At 48.7% G+C, this 26431-nt stretch overlaps 1 protein-coding gene across 5 annotated transcripts in view; it reads right to left on the reverse strand.

Annotated features, from left to right (window-relative positions):
* TTC3 (tetratricopeptide repeat domain 3) overlaps positions 1 to 26431 on the reverse strand; it is a 1911479-nt gene that overhangs the window by 1038838 nt on the left and 846210 nt on the right. For all 5 annotated transcript variants that reach the window (XM_078656864.1, XM_078656865.1, XM_078656863.1 and 2 more), the window contains one exon: positions 18263 to 18532. In XM_078656864.1, the coding sequence (XP_078512990.1) occupies positions 18263 to 18532 (270 nt within the window). The remainder of the gene's footprint in view (positions 1 to 18262; positions 18533 to 26431) is intronic.

The raw sequence follows: 26431 nt of genomic DNA on the forward strand, positions 1-26431 counted from the left end.
GGCATGATCTGTCCAGGGTCCACAAAGTTAGGTGTCACCATGGTGACACTGGCACAAGTGTCCCTATAGGCCTGAGCCATTTTGCCATTTATCAAAGGTGTCTGCCTGTATTTGCCCAAAGTATTGGGACTTACTTCAGGGGACATATCCATATCCCCTGTACAGACAAGGACAGCCTGAGTGAGTGTGCCAACTAAGTTGTCAGACTCCTCAGTTCCCAAGGTTAACCCAACTAGTCCCTTGGGAGGTGCACTACCACTACTGACTGTACTAGGGGGTGCAATTGCCTTAGGGGCTGTAGTGGTAGGAGTTTGCCCTCCTCTTTTGGTGCACTCACTAAACCAGTGAGACTTACTTTAACAGTACTGGCACCACCTCTTTGACTGGCCTTCTTGAGTCTTCTTTTTCTGCTGTGAAGCCTGACCCCCACCCTCCTTGGTTTGTTGGGGACCTGTTGAAGACTTCTGGTCATTTTGTTCACTCTTGTTATTACCCTTCTGGTCTGCTTTCTTCTGACCACCCTGGTTCTGGTTCTGCTTGATCCTTGTTCTGACCCATTTGTCTGCCTTCTTTCCCAATTCTTGGGGAGAGGTCAGATCTGAATCAACAAGGTGCTGGTGCAACAACTGGTTCTGACAATTATTTAAAATTTGTTCTCTCATCATAAGATTATACAATCCTGTGTAATCAGTAACCTTGCTACCCAGCAACCAGCCCTCCAAAGCCTTAGTGGCACAAACCACAAAGTCAGACCAGTCCTGACACTGAGTTTTCTGGGTGTCTCTGAACAGCAACCTGTACTGCTCAGTGATTAAACCAAACCCATCAACCAGTGTATTTTTCAGGACCTGGTAATTGTTAGCATCCTCCACTCTTGTAGTGAGGAGCTTATCTCTACCTTTTCCATCAAAGGAGAGCCACAGTATAGCTGCCCACTGACTCTGGGGAATGCACTGCACAGTGCAGGCCCTCTCCAAAGCAGCCATCCATTTCTGGATGTCATCCCCTTGTTTAAAGGGGGGCACTATTTTTGTCAGGTGTTTAGTATCTAAACCCTTCTCTTTTTCTCTTGGGAGATTGCTGCCACCAGTGGGAACTAACCCACTCATCTGCTGCTCTCTAGCAAAGGCAAGCTTTTCTTTGGCCAGGGCAAGTTCTTCCCTTTCAATCCTCAGAGCAGCCTGTCTCATTCTGGCTTCATGCTCTATTCTCTGAGGGGAAGTCAATCTCCTCTGGGGAGAGTTCCTTCTCCTCTGAGAAGAGGCATTAGAGTGCAGAGATCTATTGGAGTCCCTAGAAAGAGATCTATCTCTCCTAACTCCAAGGTTAGGCCTACTTAGGGTCAGTACTGGGGGTCCCCCAGATCCTAGCCCAAGCAAGTCTAAGTTGGCCCTAGTTAGCCTTCTGACTACCTCAAGACCCTTGTCTGCCTCATCCCCAGAGAGTTTCTCAAGATCCTCCTCCTCAACTGCATTTACAGTGTTGTGGAGGTCTGGATCCCCAGTGGTACCCTCTAAGGCTGGCATATTCCCATCTAGCTGAGAAATCTTTCTCGCATCATATGTCTCTAAGAGACCTATCAGAAAGGGAATGGTGGGGTTGGACCCCTGTTTCAGTTTCCTGGAGGTACACACTTGTCTCATCTCCTGGAAACTGAGAGCTGCATATCTTGAAGTGACCTGTGGAGGGTCAATAGCCACAAGGGGAGTCTCAGTAGACTCTCCATGGGTAGACATGCTTTTCTAGTGAGGTGTAAGTGGTGCACTTACCTACACTATATGTTTACCTACTGATCCCTTGCTAGAGTTGTAGTTTAGGGTGTGCTAGGCCCTAGGAGCTACAACAGCTGGTTCAGTAGAACTCAGAGTATTCTAAGCTTAGTTATATGTACCTTAGTACTTATGTTATGTTATGTTATGTTAAGTGCTATTTGTAAAGCGCAATGACGCCGAAGCTTCCTGGCGCTACTAGACAGGTGAAGGAGACAGAAATACACAGAACCTAACACAAGGATGGGAACAGATGGGTCTTTAAGAGTTTCCTGAAGGAGAGAAGAGAGAGGGAGGATTTGATGGACAGGGGGAGGGAATTCCAGAGAGTGGGGGCTAAATAAGAGAAACGGCGGCCACCGAATTTCTTGGTTTTATTTTTTGGGGTGATTAGTAGGTCATTACGGGCGGAACGTAGATTACGTGTAGGGCGGTAGGGGCGGATGAGGGACTTGAGAAACCCAGGACTAGGGCAGTGAAGACATTTGAAAGTAAGGCAAGCCACCTTAAAGGCGACCCTTTGATTCACAGGGAGCCAGTGGAGGCTATGAAGCAGAGGTTTAGCGGATTGCCAACGGGGTAGTCCATGGATCAGGCGAGCTGCCTGGTTTTGGACGACCTGGAGGCGATTTAGCAGATAAAGTGGAAGGCCGTGATAAATAGAGTTTGAAAAATCAAGACGTGAAAGTACCAGTGAAGTAACAGATTGGGTGAGTGCCGCAGGGGGGAGGAAGTGACGAACTTTGCGGATCCTTCGAAGCTGGAACATGCATGATGAAATTACCGCTCCGACTTGGGCTTTGAGGGTAAGTTCGGTGTCAATAATTACGCCCAGACTTTTTATTGTTTTAGCTGGGGTGGGGGGGGAACCAAGCTCCGACGGCCAGAACTGAGGGCCCCAGTGGATATGGCTGAGGCCGGGAAGGAGAAGCTCAGTTTTTCCTGGGTTGAGTTTTAATTGGTTCTGGTCCATCCAGAGTTGTATGTGAGTCATTACAGCATGGAACGTGTTGATGGCCAGAGGGGAAATGAGTGAAAAAACAAGCTGCAAATCATCAGCATAATTAAAGGTTGTGATGTCCCATTTGAGGAGGGATTGAATCAGTGGCCGGAGATACAAATTAAATAGGAGCGGGGAAAGAGAGGAGCCCTGGGGGACTCCGCAGGCCGTGGGAGATTTTTTTGCCATAAAAGGACCCAAGCGGACTGCCTGTGTTCTACCAGTGAGAAAGGACCTGACCCAATCAAGTGCCACGCCTCGGATGCCGGCCTGTTCGACACGGTGGAGAAGGATGTTATGATCCACCGTGTCGAACGCAGCAGACAGATCCAAGAGGACAAGGGCTTGGGGGTTCCCGATATCAGCGTTGTGCCTGAGTATATCGAGAACTGCTAAGATAACCGCCTCAGTCGAGTGGGCGGGTCGGAAGCCCGCCTGATTGGGCTCAAGGTACTGGGAGGATTCGACAAAGTTTGATAAGCTGCGGGTGACATGAGCCTCCAGGATTTTAGAAAGGTAGGGAAGGAGGGAAATAGGGCGGTAGTTTGATGGCTCAATGGGGTCTGCATCAGGCTTCTTAAGAAGGGGCACCAAGATGGCCTCCTTAAAAGAGGTGGGGACACTGCCACTAGTAAGTGAACTATTGAGCAAGTGTAAAATGTTGTCTGGTAGATTGAGGCAGACACTGCGCAGCACAGAGGGAGGGCAGCAGTCATTGGGAGAGCCTGATTTCACACGGGTGGCAAGTTCCACTAAGGAAGTCGTGTCTATAACAGGAAAGGTAGTGAAAGTCGACGAATTATCAAGGGAGGGATCAAGAGGGGGAAGCTGGGTGGGGGGAGGGATAGAGTTTTTAATTTTGATGACTTTTTCCAGGAAAAAGGAGTTCAGAGTATCACAAGTGTCCTGGGTAGGAGTCTGAGCTGGGAGTGATCTGTCATCCGTGGTTAGCTCGTTTAGAACTCTAAACACTTCCTTGGATTTATTAGTGGCTGACACAATCCTGCTGGAGAAGTGTTCCATTTTTGCTGACCTAATAGCGGATTTGTAATTATTACGAGTGATCAGGTAGACCTGTCTGGCAGGCTCAGAGTAGTCGTGCCTCCAAATACGTTCTGATTGACGTGTTTTTAATTTCAAGGTCTTGAGATCGTCGGAAAACCACCTGTGAGCGTACCGGTGCCTAGTACGAGGGAAGGTAACCAAGGGGGCAAACTGGTCGCTGGCCGACTCCAGCCAGGAGCCGATTTCTTGTTCCAGGTGATCGATATTACTGGACGGAAGAGGGTCGGGGCAGGATGCGGCGAGGGCAGAGAGAAAGCCCTGGGCATCGTAGGTGTTCCATTTCCGTGATTGTCCCCCGGCCATTAAAGGGGTAAAAGTTTGGCCACTAACTGTAATGGTAGTATCCACCAAGTAGTGATCAGACCAGGTACAAGGAAGAGTGACTGGTGGAGACAGGGCCAGATTACAGGACCAGATCTGGTCTAAAATATGGCCCTTAATGTGGGTGGGGTGAGAGACATGCTGGGTGAGGTTCAGATTCTCAAGAGTCTCGAATAGCTCGATGGCGTGAGGGCCAGCATTGGGGTCGTTAAACCAATAATTTAGGTCGCCGAAAATGGCGAAGTCAGAGTGTGTAGTTAATAGCGCGGAAAGCTGTTCACTCAGGATGGAAGAGAAGTGAGGCATGGAGTGAGGAGGCCGATATAGTAGGAGAAAGGTGAGGGGGCCGGTGTTAGTTTGTACACTGAAGAGTAAATTCTCGACCCCCGATAAAGGAAGGGGGTTAGAGGAAACAGAGGTCAGGCGTTTTGATACAATGGCTGCCACCCCACCCCCGGGCCGGTCGTCAGGGCGGTTGGTATGGAGAATGTAATAGTCAGGGGGGAGGGCGGCCAGAATATCAGGGAGAGACTCGGATGTCAGCCAGGTCTCCGTAAGCAGGAGCAAATCGGGGTTGGAGTTAGAAAGGAGGACAAAAATGTCCTCAGCGTGTTTTACTAACGAGCAAGTGTTTAAATAAAGTACCCTGATCGAAGTGGAACGTTTGCTAGGCGTGCTTGAAGGTAGAGATCTGTCTGAGCAAGACTGTTTATGGCGCGAGATGCCGAGGGCGGTGGTGCGGCGAATGGCGGTGGGAGAAACAGAGAATGCGGGATATTGAAGATCCCTGAGGGCATGGGCTGAGTAGGTAATGGAAGGAACAGAGTGCCATGTCCCATGGCCCGGTCTGGCGCGGACGGGCGCAGACGGGCTTGCCTTAAGCGCGCCTTCGGCGCGCAAACGGCGCTCCCGCTGCGCTCGTCCGCTGCGCTTCCGGTGTGTGCACATTTTTATATTGGATGAAAGAGTTCTATGGGCGTGGCCTAAAAAGGGGCGTGGCCTGTCTCGTGGCCGGGAATGGCGGTTCTGTGGGGCAGCGCGTCAGCGCTACAATCCGCTGAGCGCGTTTCCAATGCTTCACACAGAGTAAGAGGTAAGAACACAACACAGAATAAAGGTGACACTCAAAGTTTAAAATCACTAATAAAAACTTATGTGATCTTTCAAATGATATTCTTAGGATATGTGTGGTAAAACAACAGCAAGCTCAAACCCCAACCGCTGCTCACCAATGTGAGAAGTTGGCCTGATATGCAGTGCTCACTATTCTAGTGATCACTATGTATCAGTCCAAACAACCCTTATTGATGATTGGTTGTAAGTCAACCTTATAGACCAGCTATCCTAGTAGCATGGATACGAGCAGTCTAAGGCTAAGACTCTAGAGGGCGTGTTAAGCCAGCTGTTTTACCATCACATTACCCCTTGAACACCAAGTGAAAGGACACCACACAAGTTGTTATGAAAATAAACAGATATTTATTTATAACAAGACTACCCTGAACTCTTTATGAGTCAGGGAGCTAAGCACACAACAAAACTCTTAAGAAAATACTTTAAGTCGCACAATTTACACAAATGTCCGAGGGGCACGAACAACCATATATTACAAAAGTGGAATGCGAATTACTAGCAGGTAAGTAACTATTCTCATAGACTTTAGAAACGCTAGGCCTACAATACTAAACCCTTAGATTAGTAGCAGGAGGCCTGTGGACGTCGTGTGCAGAGTGGGAACTCTCACGCGTAAGGCGGGAAAAAGTCTATGGAGGCTAGCAAAGACAAAGTTACTGTTCTCGGGCGAACCCGACTAGGTGGGTCGAAAACAAGAGTGGATCCGAACACTTAGAGTGTTGGACTATGCTGAAGCACCGGAGTACTTGGTTTACCTAGCCCAGGGGCTGCGGCTGCATAGGGTTCAAGTTGCGTCGGAAACCCTCGTTGAAGATCCAGGAGCCTGGAGAAAGAAGTTGCTGGCAGGCGGCCAGTGAAGGAGTTCGTGGTGATCCAAGCCTGGATCAGGGAAGAAGAAACCTGTAAGCAGAGGGGACCAAGTTCTGAATCACTAGCCAGTGATTTGAGTGGGCACCAAGATGGCACCGGACGAAGTCACCTCAGCCAGGTGAGTGGGCGCTGCTGGGCTCTGCAGTCTCTCGGACCAGGAGGCGTTGTCGGCGACCAGGATGGAGGTGCGAGCTGTCCCACGAAGGTACTTGCTGTCGACGTCGCTGGATCCAGGATTGGGCAACAAGTCTTGGCAAATGCAAGGCCCACGCGGTGGACCTAAAATGGCGTCTTGAGTGGACCAGGAGGGTCCAGGGTGCTCCTCTTTTGGAGGGGAGCAAGGGCTAGTCTGGAGCAACCAGACCAGCAGTGGTTGTCGTCGTGGAGCGTCGTGAGAGGGCCACTAGCCAACGGGCAAGCGACCTGGACAACGCGGTGAGCAGCAAAGAGCAGAAGGGCCCCACGCAGATCTCGTGGATGCAGGGGGGCTGAACTTCGGTGCTGGAGCTGCTCAGGGTCGGAGCTTCTCTTACTCCAAAGCACTCAGTCGAGGGTCACTCGGTGGTCGTGCTGGACAAGCGTCGTGCAGTTCTGAAGATGGCCGGTCCCTCGAGGTCTCGTCGCACCCACGGATCACAGCTGGGCTGATGATGTAGGTTGAGGTCAGAGGTGCCAGGGAAGCCGGTTCTCGTCGTGCTGGAGCAGTCTTGATCCGGAGGAGAGACTGGCAACAAACCGCGATGCTTGGTTGGTGCCTGCTGCTGCAGGGTGACTACTCCTTAGTCACAAGGGAGAATCTTGGGAAGAAGTCTTGAGTTCCTTTCGTGGAAAGTAGTTTCAGGATTCAAAGATGATCTGATTTGGAAGGGGGCCAGTTCCTACCTTTATCCTGAAAAAGGGGGCTGGCACGCGACTAAGTCCTGCCCTATGGGTGGGACTAGGAGGGGGGTGGTTACACCCCTCTCCTTTGGCGGGCTTTCCCCAGATCAGGAGCTGGAGTGCCCCTGGAACTGGTTCAAGCCGGCCTATGCACAGTGAGCACCGGGGTGCCACTTGCAGTCACCTTCCTCTAAAGCCCTGCCTACCTAGAATACACAAAATCCTGTCTGGGACGGTGCTGGCACCGCCCCTGGCAGGAAACCCTTTGTCCTTGCCTCCTGTGCTGGGAGGACTCCCAGCAGCAGGAGGGCAGACTTGTGTCTCGGTGGCAGCATCCATCTTGTGGAGCTGAGGCTATGTCTGACTTTAACCGGGGTTACAGGTTACATACATGTCGTGTCCCTCTAGGAGGGTGGAATGCTAACCCCGTCGCCAGAATTGGCGAGGGGTTAGTATTCCAATTCGTATGACACCTTACTCGACATGTTTTGATAAAGCGATACCAGAGTTGGCATATAACCGCGAGGATTATAATGCACTTAAGAGTATATGGTATGCGTTATCCTGGAACAGCTATTAGGACTTGGTTCCGCAAGCTGCAAACGGGCTCAGCTCATGCCAGAGCACCATTTCACATTATTCCAAGCACTCTGCCTTCAGGATTGTCAAGGCCTGCCATAGGAGTGACTGATAGGAGATCTGTGTGTCCATTTAGGTTTAGATATAGGAATACTATATCTACAGCAGAGGGTGAGTACACCACTCTGCCCCAGCTGTCAAGCAGCCAGTTGTGTCTGATTTAGTTAGTCAGCCCAGGGGTGGCATAATACATGCTGCAGCCCCTGGGAGACTTCTGGGAGCACCTCAGCCCTGGGTACAGGGACTTGGAGAGGGCCCAGTGCCAATTCAGTACCAGGGTACAATTTGGAGTAGAGAGAACAGCTAGGCTGTGGGTCTGATTAGCAGGCCCACAGCCAGGGAAAGTCGTAAACCAGTGAAGCAAAAAGCAAAAATTTGGGTGATCATAGGATTGCAGACCCTACTCTCCTACACCCGGTCCTGGCGAATCTTCCTCAGAACCCGAGGAATCAAGGGTATAGGAGGAAATGCGTAAAAGAGTTGCGAGTCCCGACTCAACTGAAACGCGTCCCCCAGCACTCCTTGCATCGGATACTGGAGACTGCAGAATGAGAGGCAGTGAGCATTCTCGCGAGTGGCGAACAGGTCCACCTGAGGAGTCCCCCACATCTGAAAGATGTCGTGAGCAACCTCCGGAGGGAGCCTACACTCGTGGTCGGCAGAGAACTGCCGACTGAGAACGTCTGCACGTACGTTCAGAACTCCGGCCAGATGATTTGCCATTAGAAAAATCTGGACCAGAGCCGCAGAGCCTCTATGCAGAGACACCGCGACCCTACCCCTCCCTGCTTGTTGATATACCACATCGCGGTCGTGTTGTCCGTCAGGACATGAACCGACTGACCGCGAAGGGAAGAGAGGAAGGCCTTGAGCGCCAGACGTATCGCCCGCAATTCCAGAAGGTTAATGTGAAGCAACCTTTCCTGATCCTCCAGATGAGCACCCCACCCTAGAGTGGACGCATCCGTTATCACTGTGGCCACCGCTGGAGGAAGTTGGAAAGGCTTTCCTTGAGACAGATTGCCCTCCATACTCCACCAAGACAGATCCGCTGCAGTTTCTCTGGAGATCCTGATGGACTCCCTGAGATCTCCGTTGTGTTGATACCACTGCCTGCGGAGGCACCACTGAAGCGCCCTCATGTGCCAGCGTGCATGGTTGACCAACAGAATGCAAGAAGCCATCAGACAGAGCAGACGAAGGACCTTCAGGACTGGAACGACCGCTCCATTGTAGAATAAAGGATTTATCCCCTGTATGTCACGAATCCTTTGAGGTGGATGGAATGCACGACATACAGTATTGTCCAGTACCGCACCTATGAACAGGTTGCGCTGGGAGGGCACCAGGTGAGACTTGGGTACATTTATCGAAAAAACCAACCTGTGCAACAACTGAGTTGTCTCCTGCAGATGAAGGAGCACCTTCTCTGGCGACTCTGCTTTGATCAGCAGGTCGTCCAGATACGGAAATACAGGTATTCCCGACCTTCTGAGATGTGCCGCCACCACTGCCATCACCTTGGTGAAAACTCGAGGCGCAGTAGTAAGTCCAAACGGAAGGACCGCAAACTCGTAGTGTTGCGAACCCACCATAAAACGGAGATACTTCCTGTGCGACTTCAGGATGGGGATGTGGAAATAAGCATCCTGCAAGTCGATCGACACCATCCAGAGTGAGCATCTTGAACTTTTCTTGTTTCAGATACAAGTTCAAGATCCTGAGATCCAGGATTGGTCGAAGTCTGCCATCCTTTTGGGGATCAGGAAATACCGGGAGTAGCACCCCTGACCCCTCTCCTGCTCCGGAACCACCTCTATCGCACCCTTTCTGAACAGTGCCAGAACTTCTTCCTGCAGGAGAAGCAGGTGGTCCTCCGAACAATAACCTTGGCAAGGAGGGTAATTGGGAGGGAACTCCTGGAAAGGAAGAGCATACCCATTTTCTACGAGATTGAGAACCCAAAGATCTGATGTAACAGATTCCCAATCGCGTAGAAAATGAGTAAGCCGACCCCCTACCGGACCCGCATGATCCGGAATGGCGGATCTAGGGCTGCTTTGCTGCTGTAGGTGGGGGGTGGGTATTAGAGGAGGAAGTAGAGGAGGAAGAGGCCTGACGTCCACGACCCCTCTGTCTACCTCTGTAAGACTTGTACAGAGGGTTCTGTTGCTGCTGCTGGCCTTGTTTGAAGGAACGAAAGGAGGACCTGCCAAAGCCCCTGATCTTCCTGGTGGCTGTGCCTTTCGCTTGCAAGCCCAAAGACCTAGCCGTCGCCCGGCTATCTTTGAACCTCTCTAAAGCCGCATCTGCTTTCTTCCCAAAGAGGTCAACTCCGTCAAAAGGCAAATCCAAAAGAGTAGCCTGTACATCAGCGGAAAACTCTGAGGACTTTAGCCAAGCAGCTCTTCTGGTAGCCACTGAAGAACCCATCACTCCAGCCACAGAGTCTGCCGTGTCCATGCCACTCTGAATAACCTGGAGGGCTGCCGCCTGAGTGTCCAAAACAACCTCATTATAGTTTTTCCTGTCTTCCTCCGGAAGCTTAGCTGACAATTGCTTGACCGAGTCCATTAAGGCATGCACATACCTTCCTAGTAAGCAAGTAGCATTTGTTGATTTTAAAGCCATATTACCTGAGGAGAAAACCTTCTTAGCGGCTTGATCCAACTTCTTGGAGTCTTTATCTCCAGGAACCTGGGGAAAAGAGCCTGCTGATCTGTTCGCACAAGCGGCCTGCGCCACCAGACTCTCCGGCGAAGTGTGAGATGACAAGAACTCAGGGTCTCCAGGAGCCACCCTATAACGCCTCGCCACCGATCTAGACACCGCAGGTGCAGACAAAGGCTTTTTCCAAACTTCTAGAATCGGCTCGGTCAGAGCCTCAGTGAATGGTAGAGTCGGCTCAATGACTGAAGAAGGCGAATGTAAAACTTCTGTAAGGATATTAGATTTGAACTCCACTGTTGGCAAAGTCAAGTTCAGCAACTCAGCAGCCTTTCTGATTACCATATGGTATGGCACTACATCCCTAGAGGGCGCATCCGAAACCACAGGCAACCCCCATTCTGGAGAAAGTTCAAGACTGCTTGCACTATGTAGATCCTCAAAGCAATCCTCATGTTCCTGAAGCTCGCCTTCCTCCACTTCAGGTTCCCCATACTCCTTCTCCTCCAAGAGATGTTGGGCTCTACGCCTCGACCACTCCAGACGGATCGAAGTCGACGGACCCGGTAACGACTCCAACGGAGTCGGAGCCGGTGTCGAACGAGGAGCTGGAACAACAGGAGGCTGAGAAACAGGAACCGGCGTCGAGCCTCGATCCAAACTTCGAGGTCGCTCCGGAGCCGGCGAAGCCGTGCGCGGAGTCGATGATCTCGGCGGCGCCGTACCGATCTAAGAAGGATATGGAGTCGGCATAAAAGGCAGAAAGGGCGCCGGTGCATAAGCTTGGGGGACACCCAAGTTAAAAGACAAAGGACCCATGGGACCCACAGGTGCTCCAGTGGGGTACATTGCTCTTCCATATACTCCAAACATAGCATTTAGGAAATGCGAAGGGTCCTGACCAGGACCAGGAAAGGAAGGGTATGAACCCATTGACGGCTCCGCAGGAGGTTGTTCCGGATTCGGTTCCTCCTGACCCTTTTGACCCTCCAGGTCATCCTCCAGAGTCGGTGATTGAGGAACCTCCACGACCTCCTCATGCTCCGAAGACTGGCCCGAAGCCGGATTCGGATCCAACTCCGGCTCCGGTTTATGTTCTCGAGACCGCATCGGTGTGGCTCCACCAGCAGGAGACGGAGACACAAAATCCTTGTGATGTTTCCGAGAAGACCTCTTCTTCGAGTCCGATGACCCCGAATGATGGTGAGAACTATGCTTCTTCCTCTTATGTTTTCTCTTCGAGGAACCCGAAGCATGTCCAGAAGCTGACTTCGACGCCGACTCCGATCTGGCCCTCGACCTCGATCGTGACTTCGATCGCGACCTCGATCGCGACTTCGATCTTGACTTCGGCCTCGATCTGGAGTGTCTTGATCTTGATCTCGAAGATCTACCGGCTTCTTTACCTTTAATCTTGGCTAATAGAAGTTTAGCCTCCCGCTCTCGCAGAGCCTTCGGATTCATCTTAGAGCAAGATCGACAGCCCTTGAAGTCATGATCCGACCCTAAACACCACAAGCAATCTTCGTGTGGATCGGTAATCGGCATCATCCGGGCACACAAGCCACACTGCTTGAAACCCGTCTTCTTCGACGAAGAACAGAAACAGTAACAGACAAAAAGCAACAAAGTCTCTATCTGTAACCACAGAAGATCCCTGAAACCGTTAGCGTCGATGACGCGGAAAAAAGGGAACTGATGTCATCACGCCGACGTAGGCCTAATAAGGGGTCGGTGACGACAGACGGAGTCGCGCGCGATGTCGCGTTCCAATGACGTCGTCCACGCCGGCGTGCTACAAAGAATTTTCCGAACGTTGCTGACGCAAGGGGGATATTCACAAGGTGAGGAATCCACAAGGCAGATGTATCTATCAGAACTAGTACCTACTGATTTTCTGATAGAACTTCTAGAGGTGGCCATGACAAAGAACTTTTTCTGTTTTCAAGGCACATATTTCCTGCAAACCAAGGGAGTGGCAATGGGGGCAAGTTTTGCCCCTAATCAGACCATCATATTCATGGACGAGTTTGAGCATATGCATGTCCTGAACGACAACATCCCACATAGAGAGCATATAGACCTATCGCGCCGTTACATAGATGATGTGTTGATCATCTGGAATGGGAGTGAAGGACAACTAAAAACCTTCCATCTGTGGCTCAATACACGGTCTGCTGATATCCAGTTCACCATGGAGTACAATTCATCCTCCATACATTTTCTAGATATAACCATCAATGCAGAAGAAGATAAGCTGTACACTAGTCTGTATCGCAAGACAAGCGATCGTAACACCTTGCTTAGATATACCAGCCATCATCCCCGCAATCTCAGAGGCAATCTACCATTCGGGCAGTTCTTGAGATTGCGAAGGAATTGCTCCAAGAAAGAGGATTTCTTTGAGCAATCTACAGACCTTCTCAATCGACTAAAAGACCGAGGATATCCCATCAGGCTCCTCAAGAGGGCTCGTAAACGAGCATGGTTTAACCTTAGAGAATGCCTTCTAGTACCACGCATCAAGTCACAGGAAGAAAAGGAACGTCTAGTCTGCGTCACTACGTTCTCTACTGAGAGCAAGGCAATCGAAAAGGCGATTAACCAACATTGGCACTTAGTCCAGGAAGACATACCACCACCCCTATGCACTTTCAAGAAAGCCAAAAATGTAAGAGAACACATTGTCAAATCACTACTACCCCCACCTGAACCACAATCAGTGTCCACACTATGGGGCATACCACCGGTCAAGGGACACCACAGATGTGGTAGCTGCAAGTCTTGCCCTATGACTCAGGAATGCAAATCCTTCAGTCATAATGATTACACCCACCAGCTCCAAGAGCACAGTAATTGTAACACATCAGGGGTGATTTATGCCGTCACATGCCCCTGCAACTTTATGTATGTGGGTCAAACTACACAAAAGGGGAAGAGCAGAATCCTGCAACATTGCAGCCGGATTCGTTGTAAGGTTCAAGGTGCGCCACTAGTGGACCATTTTACTGCGTTTGAACATCCACCAGAGAGTTTACAGTGGTGGATCATTGAAAAGGTCAAACCCAACCCCCGGGGTGGAGACTTCACCAACATCCTTAACTTCAGTGAGTGTAGGTGGATACATTTGCTAGACACAGTGAAAAAGGGACTGACAATCTGAGGAGATGGGACAGCAGGTAGCAGTCCTCACTGACACCTAGATCAGATACGACGTACCCTGGCACTAGACACTAATCTAGATTACCCACGGGGTCATTCTCCTAGGTTACGCCCTACCCCTAGAAGCCTGGGCTCTGAGAGAGGCTCTCATAGTGACCTAATCCCCATGAGGACTACCCTCAATATGACATCAGTCTGCACATTTTTTATGCAATAATTTGTTTGTATTCCCTTTTTTTCCTTGTATTATACCAACTTGACTTAACTGCAATTAGCACTGTATATATTGTATATGTGATTCATGTATATATTGTATACGTCACCTTTGTTTGTCCAGTTAAACGTGTATTTTATAGTGCTGCACAATTCTATGCCCTGGTAAATGCTATAGCCAAAATGTACAACTCACTGGTACATTTCGTAATTCATGCCTCAAAACATACCTCTATTGCTGCACAAAGGAATGCTATTGCCGAAATGTACAATTCCTAATTAATCGATTTTTATCATGGTACAAGTGATTGCACACACTTCCGCAACTAGCGTATCAGAAGAGTTAACCGAGAGCCATAGTCTTCCTTCCCTCTCTTCTCCACGCGCATGAATCAGCCCCGATGAGCATATAGCAGCGAGCGCTCGCTGGGTGCGGCCTCCGTCTTCGACAGCGGACACTTACAGCAGACATCCAGCCCTGCACAAGTGAGCGGTAGCAGTAGTTAACTTGAAACCTTTTAGCCCACGAAGGGGTTGTAAGGCTTTTGCAGACCCACGGACTGATTGATTCTTTAGAGAGACTGCCTGTTGAACTAGGGCCTCTGAAGCTGCCTTTTGATATGTATGTAGGACGGGATATGGTGATGCAGTTGGGCTAGCATGATTGACGATTGAGTCTGCCAATTTACAACACCAAGTAGACGTGCGGTCACCGGCACACGCCGCTTTGACATGTATATTGTGTTCGATTCTGGCTTGGAAACCGTACAATTTTATTTTTATTTTTAATTTTCTCATGGAATTAAATTGGTGGAATCACATGGCTATTTAGTGGCAATCACCTGTAGGCTGACATATACTGGTTGTAGAAAGAGCTGGCATTATCCTCTCGTGAATTTACTTTGTGGAAGCATACGGGGAATGAGTGTCATAGACCAGCTGGCTTACAGATACTGTTCTTTGTCAATCATCTAGTGAATGCTTGATCCTTACTCACACAGATTCCGCCAATTGAATTGGCTCTAGGACGGATCTCTCAGGCATCCAGAAGATATTGAACAAACCAACGATACAACTACCCCTTCCCACTATGTCTAGTGAGGGTCAGGAACGTTTATTGACCCCCCTAATGGTTTTATGTGTGGATGTGCTGATTTGGAGTAGATGACGCATAGCTTCTTTCCTTATCATTAGATGAGGGCTCATAACCACGAGGTGGTTGCCCCCCTTCCCACCCCCATACTGTCCTGAGGAAGACTCGCAGGCAAAGGTTCAACTCTCCCACAAGCCACAAATCGAGTCGAAACGTCGACGAGCCCACCCCCGGTATCTGGACCCACCGATCCCCTAACCAATACGTGCCACAGATGACTACAATCTGTGATTGTACGAACAATTGTAAATAGACCGTGTAAAATAGACCTTTGGGCCAGTACACCCTGATTGATACACTTGATCAATCTCACTTTGAATCGGTCTACTTTCTTCTCTAATTTCACGTTGGGAATACTTCCCCACTCACCAGAAACTTTCGAGCACTCCTTTGCACGTTCCCCCTTGGAGCAACCACATTGACTATCTGATGATAAATGCAAATTATGGTTGGAATGAAAATAAATTCATGTTGCTGACTTACAAAGTTGAAGTCTCTGCACATCCACTCATTTTTGTTTCTGAAAATGTACGTTTCATTTGTACACAGATGTATGTACTAAACAAAGAATGATATGGTGTTGGACATTTTGCCAAATGGAGCACTAACTTTTCTCTAGCTCCCCACTAAGGAAACAATCTAATAAAACCAATTGGTTAAATTATTGTTTGAGGACCATTGTTTTCTATACCGTACATTACCCAGGTCCACAGACTGTTTGGGTCACCCCATACTTGTAATGATCACAGTCAGTGGTGTTGTGGTCCTCCCCCAAACACCACATACAAATGAGGTGCGGGTCCGCCGCCGACATAAGACTCCCACAAAATGTACAAGATTTGAAGCCCGAAGGCATTCGCACACTGTTCTCCAAAAGAATCAGAGAAAAAAGGGCCTGAAACAGGCCCGCAGCAAGGACCGGATCCACGTTGCACGCAGAAAAGGAAAAAACTAACGTAGGCTGGGGTGAGTCTTATGTGACCTTGCTGACGTCACGGCGCGGACGACGCCTGGACGGAGTCCTGTGATGTCGGCCCGTCCCTGGCGCGCAGGGATGCTGTGGCAAAAGAGTTTCCGGATCCAGTCTCACACCTGGGGATAATTCTACGTGAAGGAATCTGCAGCTAGTAATCTCTATCAGATTGACACCTAATCTACTCAGGTGATATCATGACTGAACATTGGTCCCATCTGGTGCCACTGGAGTCATTACTGGTGAACAAAAATGCCCAGCCCAGTCAGAGGAATGCAAGAAGCGGCATACATCAGAAGCAGGTGATGACCACTGAATTAAGCTGTAGCCTCTTGGTTAATCAGTACTTTCAAAGATTTGATAGTCAGTATGGTTTGGGAAGCACAACCATGCATGAGGGACAAAGGGAGCAGTTGGTTAAACAGATATTTGGAACCTATTTGTCCAACAATGTATTGAAATGAGCAAAAGAATAGCAAGAAAATGAAAACACCTCTTACATGAACAAATCCTCTTATCACACCAAGCATGCAAACCCTCCTTAGAAGATTTCCCTTCACCCTTTCAATCTCCTGCTATCCATCCTTTCATCTTTTTGTTCATGCACCTACCCAAACAAGCAGCCACCCTTTCACCCATGTATATATACATCTATCCTTTCACCCACCAATACTTCCATGTACACATCTATCCATCTTTGCACTCACCTATCCCTTTTGGTTCTTTACTCCATCCATCCCTTATTAATCCTTTCACTCTACCCTTTAAACTTTCCACATATTCATCCCTTTATCCTTCTATCCTTACATTCCTTCGCCCTTTCTTTCCCTTTTCAATCCGACCTTTCGCTTTTTCTTCATTCTTTGCTGTCATGTTGCCTTCCTTCCTTTCCATCTTCCTTGGTCTACCTTCTTTCATTACTCTATGTACTCATATTTGTTCTCTCATCCTTTTTATTCATTTTTTAACTTACAATCTCATTCATTTTTTCTTTGCCCCTCTATTGTGCTTTTTCCTGTGTTTTCCTGTGTTTATCATTAAAGTTTCCTTCATTTTACATGTTAATGCACCTCCTACAACCCTGTCATTCTATTCCAACAGTGTTATATCTGACCATTTTGACTGTAGACAAGACACCCATAAACAAATCACTGACTAGATGAAAACAGTATACCAGTCCTATCTTAAGCTGCAAGAGAGGGAGGCTCACTAGATTACTATGACCAGAGGACAACTTCACACCAAGGAACAGCCTTGTCAGAATCTGATTGCGCTCTATTAGAAGTGAATCAAACCATTTTAACACCTTGCTCTTAAACCCAATCTACAAAAGACAATGGTTAACAGTGTTAAATATGGTGGAAAGATCTAAAAAGATCACAGTCCCCTTTTTGCAATAGTCTTGCATGAATCAAACTTTATCTACTGATAGAATCAAGATTACTCAGTGCCTCCACATGGAAGAATTGCATCTGTCGAGGATATTTGACTCTTCTAGGTACGTTGTAACAATTTGATGGGTCTAAGCAGGTGGCTCTTACCCAGGTAGATGATACAAGAACTAGGAGTGTTGCTTACAGTGAAACAGCATAAGAACACAAAAAGTAGAAAGAAATAACCAACAGGGTACAGAGTACAATGTAAAGGTGATATTTTAGGAAGAAAAAGTACAACCCCTAGTGGCAATTCTCAAAGAGAGACAACAAAGCATAAAAAGAACACTCTTCTCACAATCTGCTTTACGTCTATTGGGCAACTTTCAATGTAGGAGGTCACAAGGAGGACCTTTAAACGCTATCCAGGAAAAGACCATGTTGTGAGGTCGAATGCAACACAGTGGTGAGCGGACTCATTGCATCGGTGCGCTTACTTGAACAATTGAGAGTGGAGCATAAAAGGGAGGAAATGTATGCTCTCCTAATATCTTTCTGTGAGGGTCTTCCAAGAGTTTAGGTCTGGATTCAGGATGACCGGATTTTAATGGGGTGATGCTCAGGAGTTTCTGGTGTGTCCTGAAAATCTACTTTCCCTCAAAGAGCTCTATTGAGCCATAGTGACTGTTGAAGAGATCTGCCGTGCAGGAGAAAGCTGAGTTGAAACTTCATCTGTGTGTTTATATTTACCTTTATTGAACAGGACATCTGGACTCATTTGGTGGTATGATATTAAGTGCGATTGTACCCTTGGTTCTGTTTATATCTTTACTAATAAAAATATTTCAAACTAAAATGGAATACTCAATCTAACCTCCTGACTGACATTCTTGGGTTAAGTGTACAAACGTGTATTCACATTCACTCCGAGTTGGGGAACTTTTTAAATATAGTTCAAGCAATTCCCAAGAATCATGCAGACAAAATTAGTCTATACAAAAGGTTTTCAAGAACTCAGAACTATGTGATTTTCTTGGTGCTTACCAATTATATTAAAATATTTATCCAAAGCTTGATGCAGAACTGGACACTGGAATAGTTCTTTATACTCTTCTAAAAACCATATTAGACACCGTCTCAGCTCAGGTGATTCTTCATCGAAATATTCTATTACTTCAGATAATTCTCTGCTGGTGATCACAGAGTTCAGTCTGCTACCATATGTTTCGTTCCAAAGACTACAGAGTGATTCCAGGTCAAGCTGCAGTAGCTGATTCAGATAATGTGACAGGAAAACATCTGCTGCCAAAAGACCTAAAAGGGAATCATCAAGAAAATCAACAGAGAAATCCGAATGTTTTTATCGATTGTAAAGTTTCAATACTGTCAGAGAGTATGCATCAAATCAAATGTAAAGTTAAAAGCATCTACCAAGTAGCTGCACTTCTTCAGGAAACCTGTTTGCCTGCATATTCCTCAATCATGAAATCTGCTTGTTAAAAGAATTAAGGTAATCATTTCAAAGAGCCAGTATAGGTCGTACAAAAGTCAGTAATGCATTAATGCCTGTCACACTGCACAGCAGTGCGAATGGCTCTAGAGGCAACACCTACCTAAGTGCCTTTGAGTGTCCGACTGCTTCCATCTGACTTAAAACCATTGGCAATACCAATAGGTATGGTGCTTGCGGATAGCCTTTTGGCTTTGTCAATACGTATTTTGTCTTGTGGCGATTTTTGAAAAAACGAACAAGTTACTTACCTTCGGTAACGATATATCTGCAAGAAACATTAGTTAGTTAGATTCCTTACCTTAGAATAACCCCAAGGCGTCACACTGGATCAGGAAAATATTGCGTAGCAGTACCCTTGCGCGCCGGCTCCGCGTCCGTCGTCGGCGCCGGGATGACGTTGTCTGAGTACTTAGACGCCGCCCTCGCGCGCTGATGTCAGTTCTTATACACAGCTTTTCCGCGCCAAAAACGCAGAGCTACGATAAAAACAGACACTGGTACCATGAAACTAGGGCCCTGAAAGGGTTGACCTTAACCCTAGATATTGGTTCGCAGATCGGGGAGGATGGGTGGGGCGGTAAGGAATCTAACTGATGTTTCTTACAGATATATCGTTACCGAAGGTAAGTAACTTGTTCATCTGAAAGAAACACGTTAGTTAGATTCCTTACTTTAGAATAGATACCCCAACAATACCAACCTCCCGGAGAACGGAACGGCCATAGAAGCCATCTCTCTGGGCTTGGCTGTCCAGGTAGTAGTGTCTTGCAAACATGTGCAGCGACGCCCACGTAGCTGCCTGACAGATGTCCTGCAAGGGGACTCCCCAACCCAGGGCAGTAGTAGCCACCGTGGCCCGAGTGGAATGGGCGCTCAGTCCACCAGGAGGCTCCTTCGTCGCCAAAGAGTAGCAAATCTTGATGCACAAGCCGACCCACTGAGAGATAGTTCGTTTGTGCACCGCCCGTCCATTCTTAGCACCCACGTAACCAAAAAAGAGTTGGTCATCCACCCAGAACTGGCGTGTGCGATCCAGATAATATGAGAGCGCACGTTTTGGGTCCAGATGGTGGAGCCTCTCTTCCTCTTTCGAGGGATGCGGAGGCGGAAAGAAGGTGGGCAAGGTGATGGACTGCCCGATGTGGAAGGCTGTGACTACCTTGAGCAGGAAAGAGGATCGCGTCCGCAACACAACTTTGTCCGGATGGACAGAAAAGAAAGGAGGTTGTGAAGAAAGGGCCTGGAGCTCAATCACTCTCCTGGCAGAGGTGATGGCAACCAGGAATGCAGTCTTAAGAGTGAGAAGACGACAGTTATGAAGTGGCTCAAAAGGAGCGCACATCAGATAAGTAAGAACAAGGTTCAAGTCCCACTGCGGCTTCACGAAAGGAGCAGGAGGAAACATAGGAGTGATGCCCTTCAAGAACCTATTTACAATGGGGGACTTGAACAAAGAGGGCTAATCAGGTGTCCTTAAGAAGGCGGAAATGGCAGAGAGGTAGCCCTTAATAGTGCCCAGAGCACAGCCCTGCTGGGCAAGAGAAAGAAGGAAGAGGAGAACCTCAGAAAGAGGGGCAGAGAGTGTATCCAAGGCCTTTGCTGTGCACCATGCCACAAATTTGTTCCACCTGCAGGCGTATACCGAATTTTGTGGAGGGACGCCTGGCTGCAGGAATTACATCGCAGGCTGCAGGAATTACATCGCAGACTTCAGGAGGCAAGTCAAATGGCCTCAACTGTCGCCACTCAATCTCCACGCTTGGAGGTGGAGACTGGACAGGTTCGGGTGGAGGACCGTCCCCTGCTGCTGCGACAGAAGGTCCTCCTGAAGAGGCAGACGAATCGGGGGATTGACTGACATGCTGAGTAGCTCGGGATACCAGTATCTTCGTGCCCAGTCCGGAGCCACAAGGATGACTTGGGCCCGGTCGCGCCTGATCTTCTTCAGCACTCTGGGCAGAAGTGGTATAGGTGGAAAGGCGTACAACAGACCGCAACTCATCTCGCGTCGAAAAGTGTCTCCGAGCAAGTGCCGCCTTGGAAATTCCAACACGCAGAACTGATGACAATGCGCGTTCTCTTCTGTGGCGAATAGATCTAACCAAGGCTCTCCCAACTGCTGAAAGAGACCTTGCGCCACGTCAGAGTTCAGACGCCCTTCGTGATCCATCATGCACCGACGGCTGAGTTCGTCTGCCCTGGCGTTCAGGGAACCTGCCAGGTGTTGAACCACCAGGGTCACGCCCTGATGTTCCAGCCACTGCCAGAGGCGCAGAGCCTCCTGGCATAGGGTCCACGACCCCACCCGCCCTGTTTGTCGGAGTACCACATGGCAATCGTGTTGTCCGTGAACACCTGCACTACACTTCCCCGGACAGAGGGAAGGAATGCCTTCGGTGCAAGCCGGATCGCCCGCAGCTCCAGAATGTTGATGTGGAGCCGGGACTCTGCCGGAGACCAGAGTCCTCTGATCTCCGCCTCTCCCATGTGGCCAACCCAGCCCAGGAGGGGCGAATCTTACAGAAGGAATATGCTACTTACTAGTATGCATCTGTTCTTGGCATGTAGGGCTGCTGACATTCATATCTGTGCATAGATCGCCGCCTAGTGTTGGGTCCGGATGATTGCACATTGTTGTCCTGGAAGAGTCTTCAAAGTATCACGAGATAGGTGGCTCCTCCCTCGGAATACAGTGCGCATGGGCATCCTCTCCATCCTCAGATTGTTTTTCGCCATTGTGGCAGAGATGGAGTATAGTACAGAAAAAGATGTCCATGCAAAGAGTGAATGCTGCAGCTGCGACAGGCACCGGGGAGGTGGGTGGGCGATATGAATGTCAGCAGCCCTACATGCCAAGAACAGATGCATACTGGTAAGTAGCATATTCTGTTCGAGGCATGTGGGCTGCTGAATTCATATCTGTGCATAGAATGTATAGCAGTATCTCCCTTAGCGGTGGCTACCTGTGTTAGCTGCAGCAGTCTGGAAAAGAGTTTTGAGAACAGCCTATCCTACAGCAGCTTGCTGTTTTGAATGTACATCTACACAATAGTGTTTGGTAAATATATGTGTGGTTGACCATGTGGCTGCTCTACAAATTTCGTGAAAAGGAATATTACCCAGGAAAGCCATGAATGCTCCGAGCTTGCGTGTGGAATGCGCCCTAGGGGGAACTGTTAAGGTGCGTTTTGCCTTTAATTAACATATTTGGATGCACTTAACGATCCATCTGGCTATACCTGATTTAGAAATAGGGTTGCCTTTGTGTTCCGGTGAGAAAGCAACAAACAACTGTTTTGTCTTACGAAATGCCTTAGTTCTGTCTATGTAGTATAGCAGAGCTCTCTTGACATCTAGAGTGTGCAAGGCCCTTTCAGCTACTGCCTGTGGATTTTGAAAGTACACTGGCAGTTCTATGGTTTGATTTATATGGAAATGGAATACCACCTTTTGCATGAATTTAGGGTTTGTTCTGACAACTACTCTATTTGCATGTACTTGAATGAATGGCTCTTGAGAAGTTAGGGCTTGCAGCTTGCTAACTCTTCGAAGCAAAGTAATAGCAATAAGGAAAGCCACCTTCCAAGTAAGAAATTGTAGTTCGCATGAGTGTAGTGGTTCAAAAGGTGGTTCCAGAAGTCTGGTTAAAACCACGATTAGATTCCAGACTGGTGAAGGTGGGTGTCTTGGAGGAATTACGCGTTTAAGTCCTTCCATAAACGCTTTAATTGCTGGCACCCTAAACAGTGAAAGGTGTTGCCTGTATTGAAGATATGCTGCTAACGCAGCTAGATGTATCCTGATGGAGGAATAGGCTAAATTGCAACGTTGTAGGTGCAAGAGATAGCAAATGATGTTTTGAGTAGAAGCATCAAGTGGGTTAATGTCATTGTTGCTACAGTAAATGACGAAACGTTTCCACTTTGCTGCATAACATGCTCTGGTAGTGGGTTTTCTTGCCTCTTTGATAATATTCATGTAGTCTGGGTGCAAGTCTAGGTATCCAAATTCTAGGACTTCAGGAGCCAGATCGCCAGGTTCAGCTGTTGCGGGTCTGGGTGTTGGATTTCTCCATGGCTGTGAGTTAGAAGATTGGGTTTGAGTCGCAGTCTTTGATGAGGTACTACTGACAGTTCTAGGAACGTAGTGTACCATGGTTGCCTTGCCCATGTGGGAGCAACTAGGATCAGTCTTAGCGAATGTTGGCGCATTTTGCGTGCCACCAGCGGTATTAATGGAGCTGGGGGAAAAGCGTACGCAAATTTGCCTGACCAGTTCATCCATATCGCATTGCCCTGCGACTGCGGATGTGGGAATCTGGCGGCAAAGTACTGGCATTTTGCGTTTTCGCTTGTGGCAAACAGATCTATCTCCGGGTGTCCCCACGTCCGGAAGAATGGTTGGAGCACTGTGGGGTGAATTTCCCATTCGTGCATCTGTTGGCTGTGTCTGCTGAGCAGGTCGGCTACTTGATTGTCCTTGCCTGGGAGGTGCTCCACCATGAGAAACATGTTCCTCTGAATGGCCCATTTCCACATTGCTTGAGCTAGGTGCGACAGCTGTGGTGAGTGTGTTCCTCCTCATTTTTTAATGTAATACATAGCTGTCATGTTGTCCGTCCGGATCAACTCGGCTTTGTTGCACAAGTGTGTTTTGAAAGCTTTTAGGGCTAGAAAGATTGCCATCAACTCTAGGAGGTTGATGTGCAGTTTCTTCTGCTGTACAGTCCAGTGTCCCTGTACTGTGTAGTGTAGGACATGGACTCCCCATCCTATTAGGGATGCGTCCGCGGTTAACACTATTTGTGGGACAGGCTCTTGGAACAGTCGTCCCTTGCAAAGGTTTTGTGGATTCAACCAATGCAGAGAGTTGTATGCTCGACTGGTCACCAACACTAGGTCTTTTAATTGCCCATGAGCCTGGTTCCACTGCCTTGCTAGGCACTCTTGGAGCGGACGCATATATAGCCTGGCATGAGGGACTATGAATATGCACGAGGCCATCATGCCTATTAGTTGCATAAACACTCGAGCTGGTAACGAGTGTTGGGGTCTGAACGTTTGGATTAACGCTTGCATTCCCTTGATCCGTGCTGCGTTGGGATATGCTTTTGCTGCCAGTGTATCTATTGTTGCTCCCAGGTATTGTTGGACGTGGGAGGCCTGCAGATGTGATTTTGGGTAGTTTAGTGAAAATCCTAAACTGTGCAGAAGATAGATGGTTTTTGACATGTGGTTGGCATATTGCTGGGCTGATGGCGCGTGTATTAGCCAATCGTCCAGATAAGGGTACACATGGATGTGTTGCCTCCTGAGATGTGCTGCCACTGTAGCTAGACATTTGGTGAACACTCGTGGAGCTGTTGTGACACCAAATGGTAGGACTTTGAACTGGTAGTGCTGTCATGAATGGTGAACCTTAGGTACTTTCTGTGAGCAGGGTGTATTGGTATATGAAAGTATGCGTCTTTCAGGTCTAGAGTTGCTAGGTAGTCTCCCTGGCGAAGCAATGGTAAGACTTGCTGGAGAGTGAGCATATGAAAAGGCTCCGACAAAATGTACAGGTTGAGGGGCCTGAGGTCCAATATCGGTCTGAGAGACCCGTCCTTCTTTGGAATCAGGAAGTATAGGGAGTATACTCCTGTTCCCTGATGATGTAGTGGGACTGGTTCTATGGCCCCCTTTTGCAGCATACTGATGACCTCTTGTTGCAGTAGCGTTATATGTTCCTGTGACATTGGACGGTGCACGGGTGGTATGTTGGGTGGTGTTGAGGTGAGTTGGAGGCAATAGCCATGTTGGATAATTTGCCTGACCCACTTGTCTGTAGTGATATTTAACCAGACTGGCAGAACTTGTTGTCGTCTGCCCCCGACCGGTGTTATATGGTCTGGGGGTAGTGCCAAGAAGTCACTGTTTGGTGTTAGTGGAGGATCTATTTGCATTGCCTCCATGACCCCTTCCTTTGGTGTTATTTCCTCTATATCCACCCCTGTTTGTGTTTTTGTTGTATGTGGATTGTGTGTTACTCTTGTAGGTGGAGGATTGCTGTGATGTATTACTTCGCGCTCCTCCTCTATAATTGGAGCGACGAAAGGAGCCCCGGTGTTGTTGGGACTGGAGAGCTCCCATGGACTTCGCTGTTTCCGCATCTTTTTTCATTTTGTCCAGAATTGAGTCAACTGCTGGACCAAATAAAAAGTCTGGGTTGATGGGCTTGTAGGAGAGTAGGGTCTGCAATCCTATGATCACCCAGATTTTTTGCTTTTTGCTTCACTGGTTTACGACTTTCCCTGGCTGTGGGCCTGCTAATCAGACCCACAGCCTAGCTGTTCTCTCTACTCCAAATTGTACCCAGGTACTGAATTGGCACTGGGCCCTCTCCAAGTCCCTGTACCCAGGGCTGAGGTGCACCCAGAAGTCTCCCAGGGGCTGCAGCATGTATTATGCCACCCCTGAGTTGACTAACTAAATCAGACACAACTGGCTGCTTGACAGCTGGGGCAAGGTGGTGTAATCACCCTTTGCTTTAGATATAGTATTCCTATATCTAAACCTAAAATGGGCACATATATTCCTATCAGTCACTCCTATGGCAGGCCTTAACAATCCTGAAGGCAGAGTGCGTGGAATAATGTGAAATGGTGCTCTGGCATGAGCTGAGCCCGTTTGCAGCTTGCGGAACCAAGTCCTAATAGCTGTTCCATGATAACGCTATACCATATACTCTTAAGTGCATTATGTACCTCGCGGTCATATGCTAACTTTGGTATAACATTATCAAAACATGTCGAGTAAGGTGTCATACGAATTGGAATACTAACCCCTCGCAAATTCTGGCGACGGGGTTAGCATTCCACCCTTCTAGAGGGACACGACATGTTGGTAACCTGTAACCCCGGTTAAAGTCAGACATAATCTCATCTCCACAAGATGGATGCTGCCACCGAGACACAAGTCTGCCCTCCTGCTGCTGGGAGTCCTCCCAGCACAGGAGGCAAGGACAAAGGGTTTCCTGCCAGGGGCGGTGCCAGCACCGTCCCAGACAGGATTTTGTGTATCCTAGGTAGGCAGGGCTTTAGAGGAAGGTGACTGCAAGTGGCACCCCGGTGCTCACTATGCATAGGCCGGCTTGAACCAGTTCCAGGGGCACTCCAGCCCCTGATCTGGGGAAAAGCCCGGCAAAGGAGAGGGGTGTAACCACCCCCCTCCTAGTCCCACCCATAGGGCAGGACTTAGTCGCGTGCCAGCCCCCTTTTGCAGGATAAAGGTAGGAGCAGGCCCCCTTCCAAATTAGATCATCTTTGAATCCTGAAACTACTTTCCACGAAAGGAACTCAAGACTTCTTCCTAAGATTTCTCCCTTGTGACTAAGGAGTAGTCACCCTGCAGCAGCAGGCACCATCCAAGCATCGCGGTCTGCTGTAAGTCTCTCCTCCGGATCAAGATTGCCCAGCTCGACGAGAACCGGTTTCCCTGGCACCTCTGACCTCTACATGCATCTTCAGCCCAGCTGAGACCCGTGGGTGTGACGAGACCTCGAGGGACCGGCCATCTTCAAGACTGCACGACGCTTGCCCAGCACGACTCCCGAGTGACCCTCGACCGAGTGCTTTGGGGTAAGAGAAGCCCCAACCCTGAGCAGCTCCAGCACCGAAGTTCAGCTCCCCTGCATCCACGAGATCTGCGTGGGGCCCTTCT

Source organism: Lissotriton helveticus, chromosome 8 (genome assembly GCF_964261635.1).
Source record: "Lissotriton helveticus chromosome 8, aLisHel1.1, whole genome shotgun sequence".
Classification (NCBI taxonomy): Eukaryota; Metazoa; Chordata; class Amphibia; order Caudata; family Salamandridae; genus Lissotriton; species Lissotriton helveticus.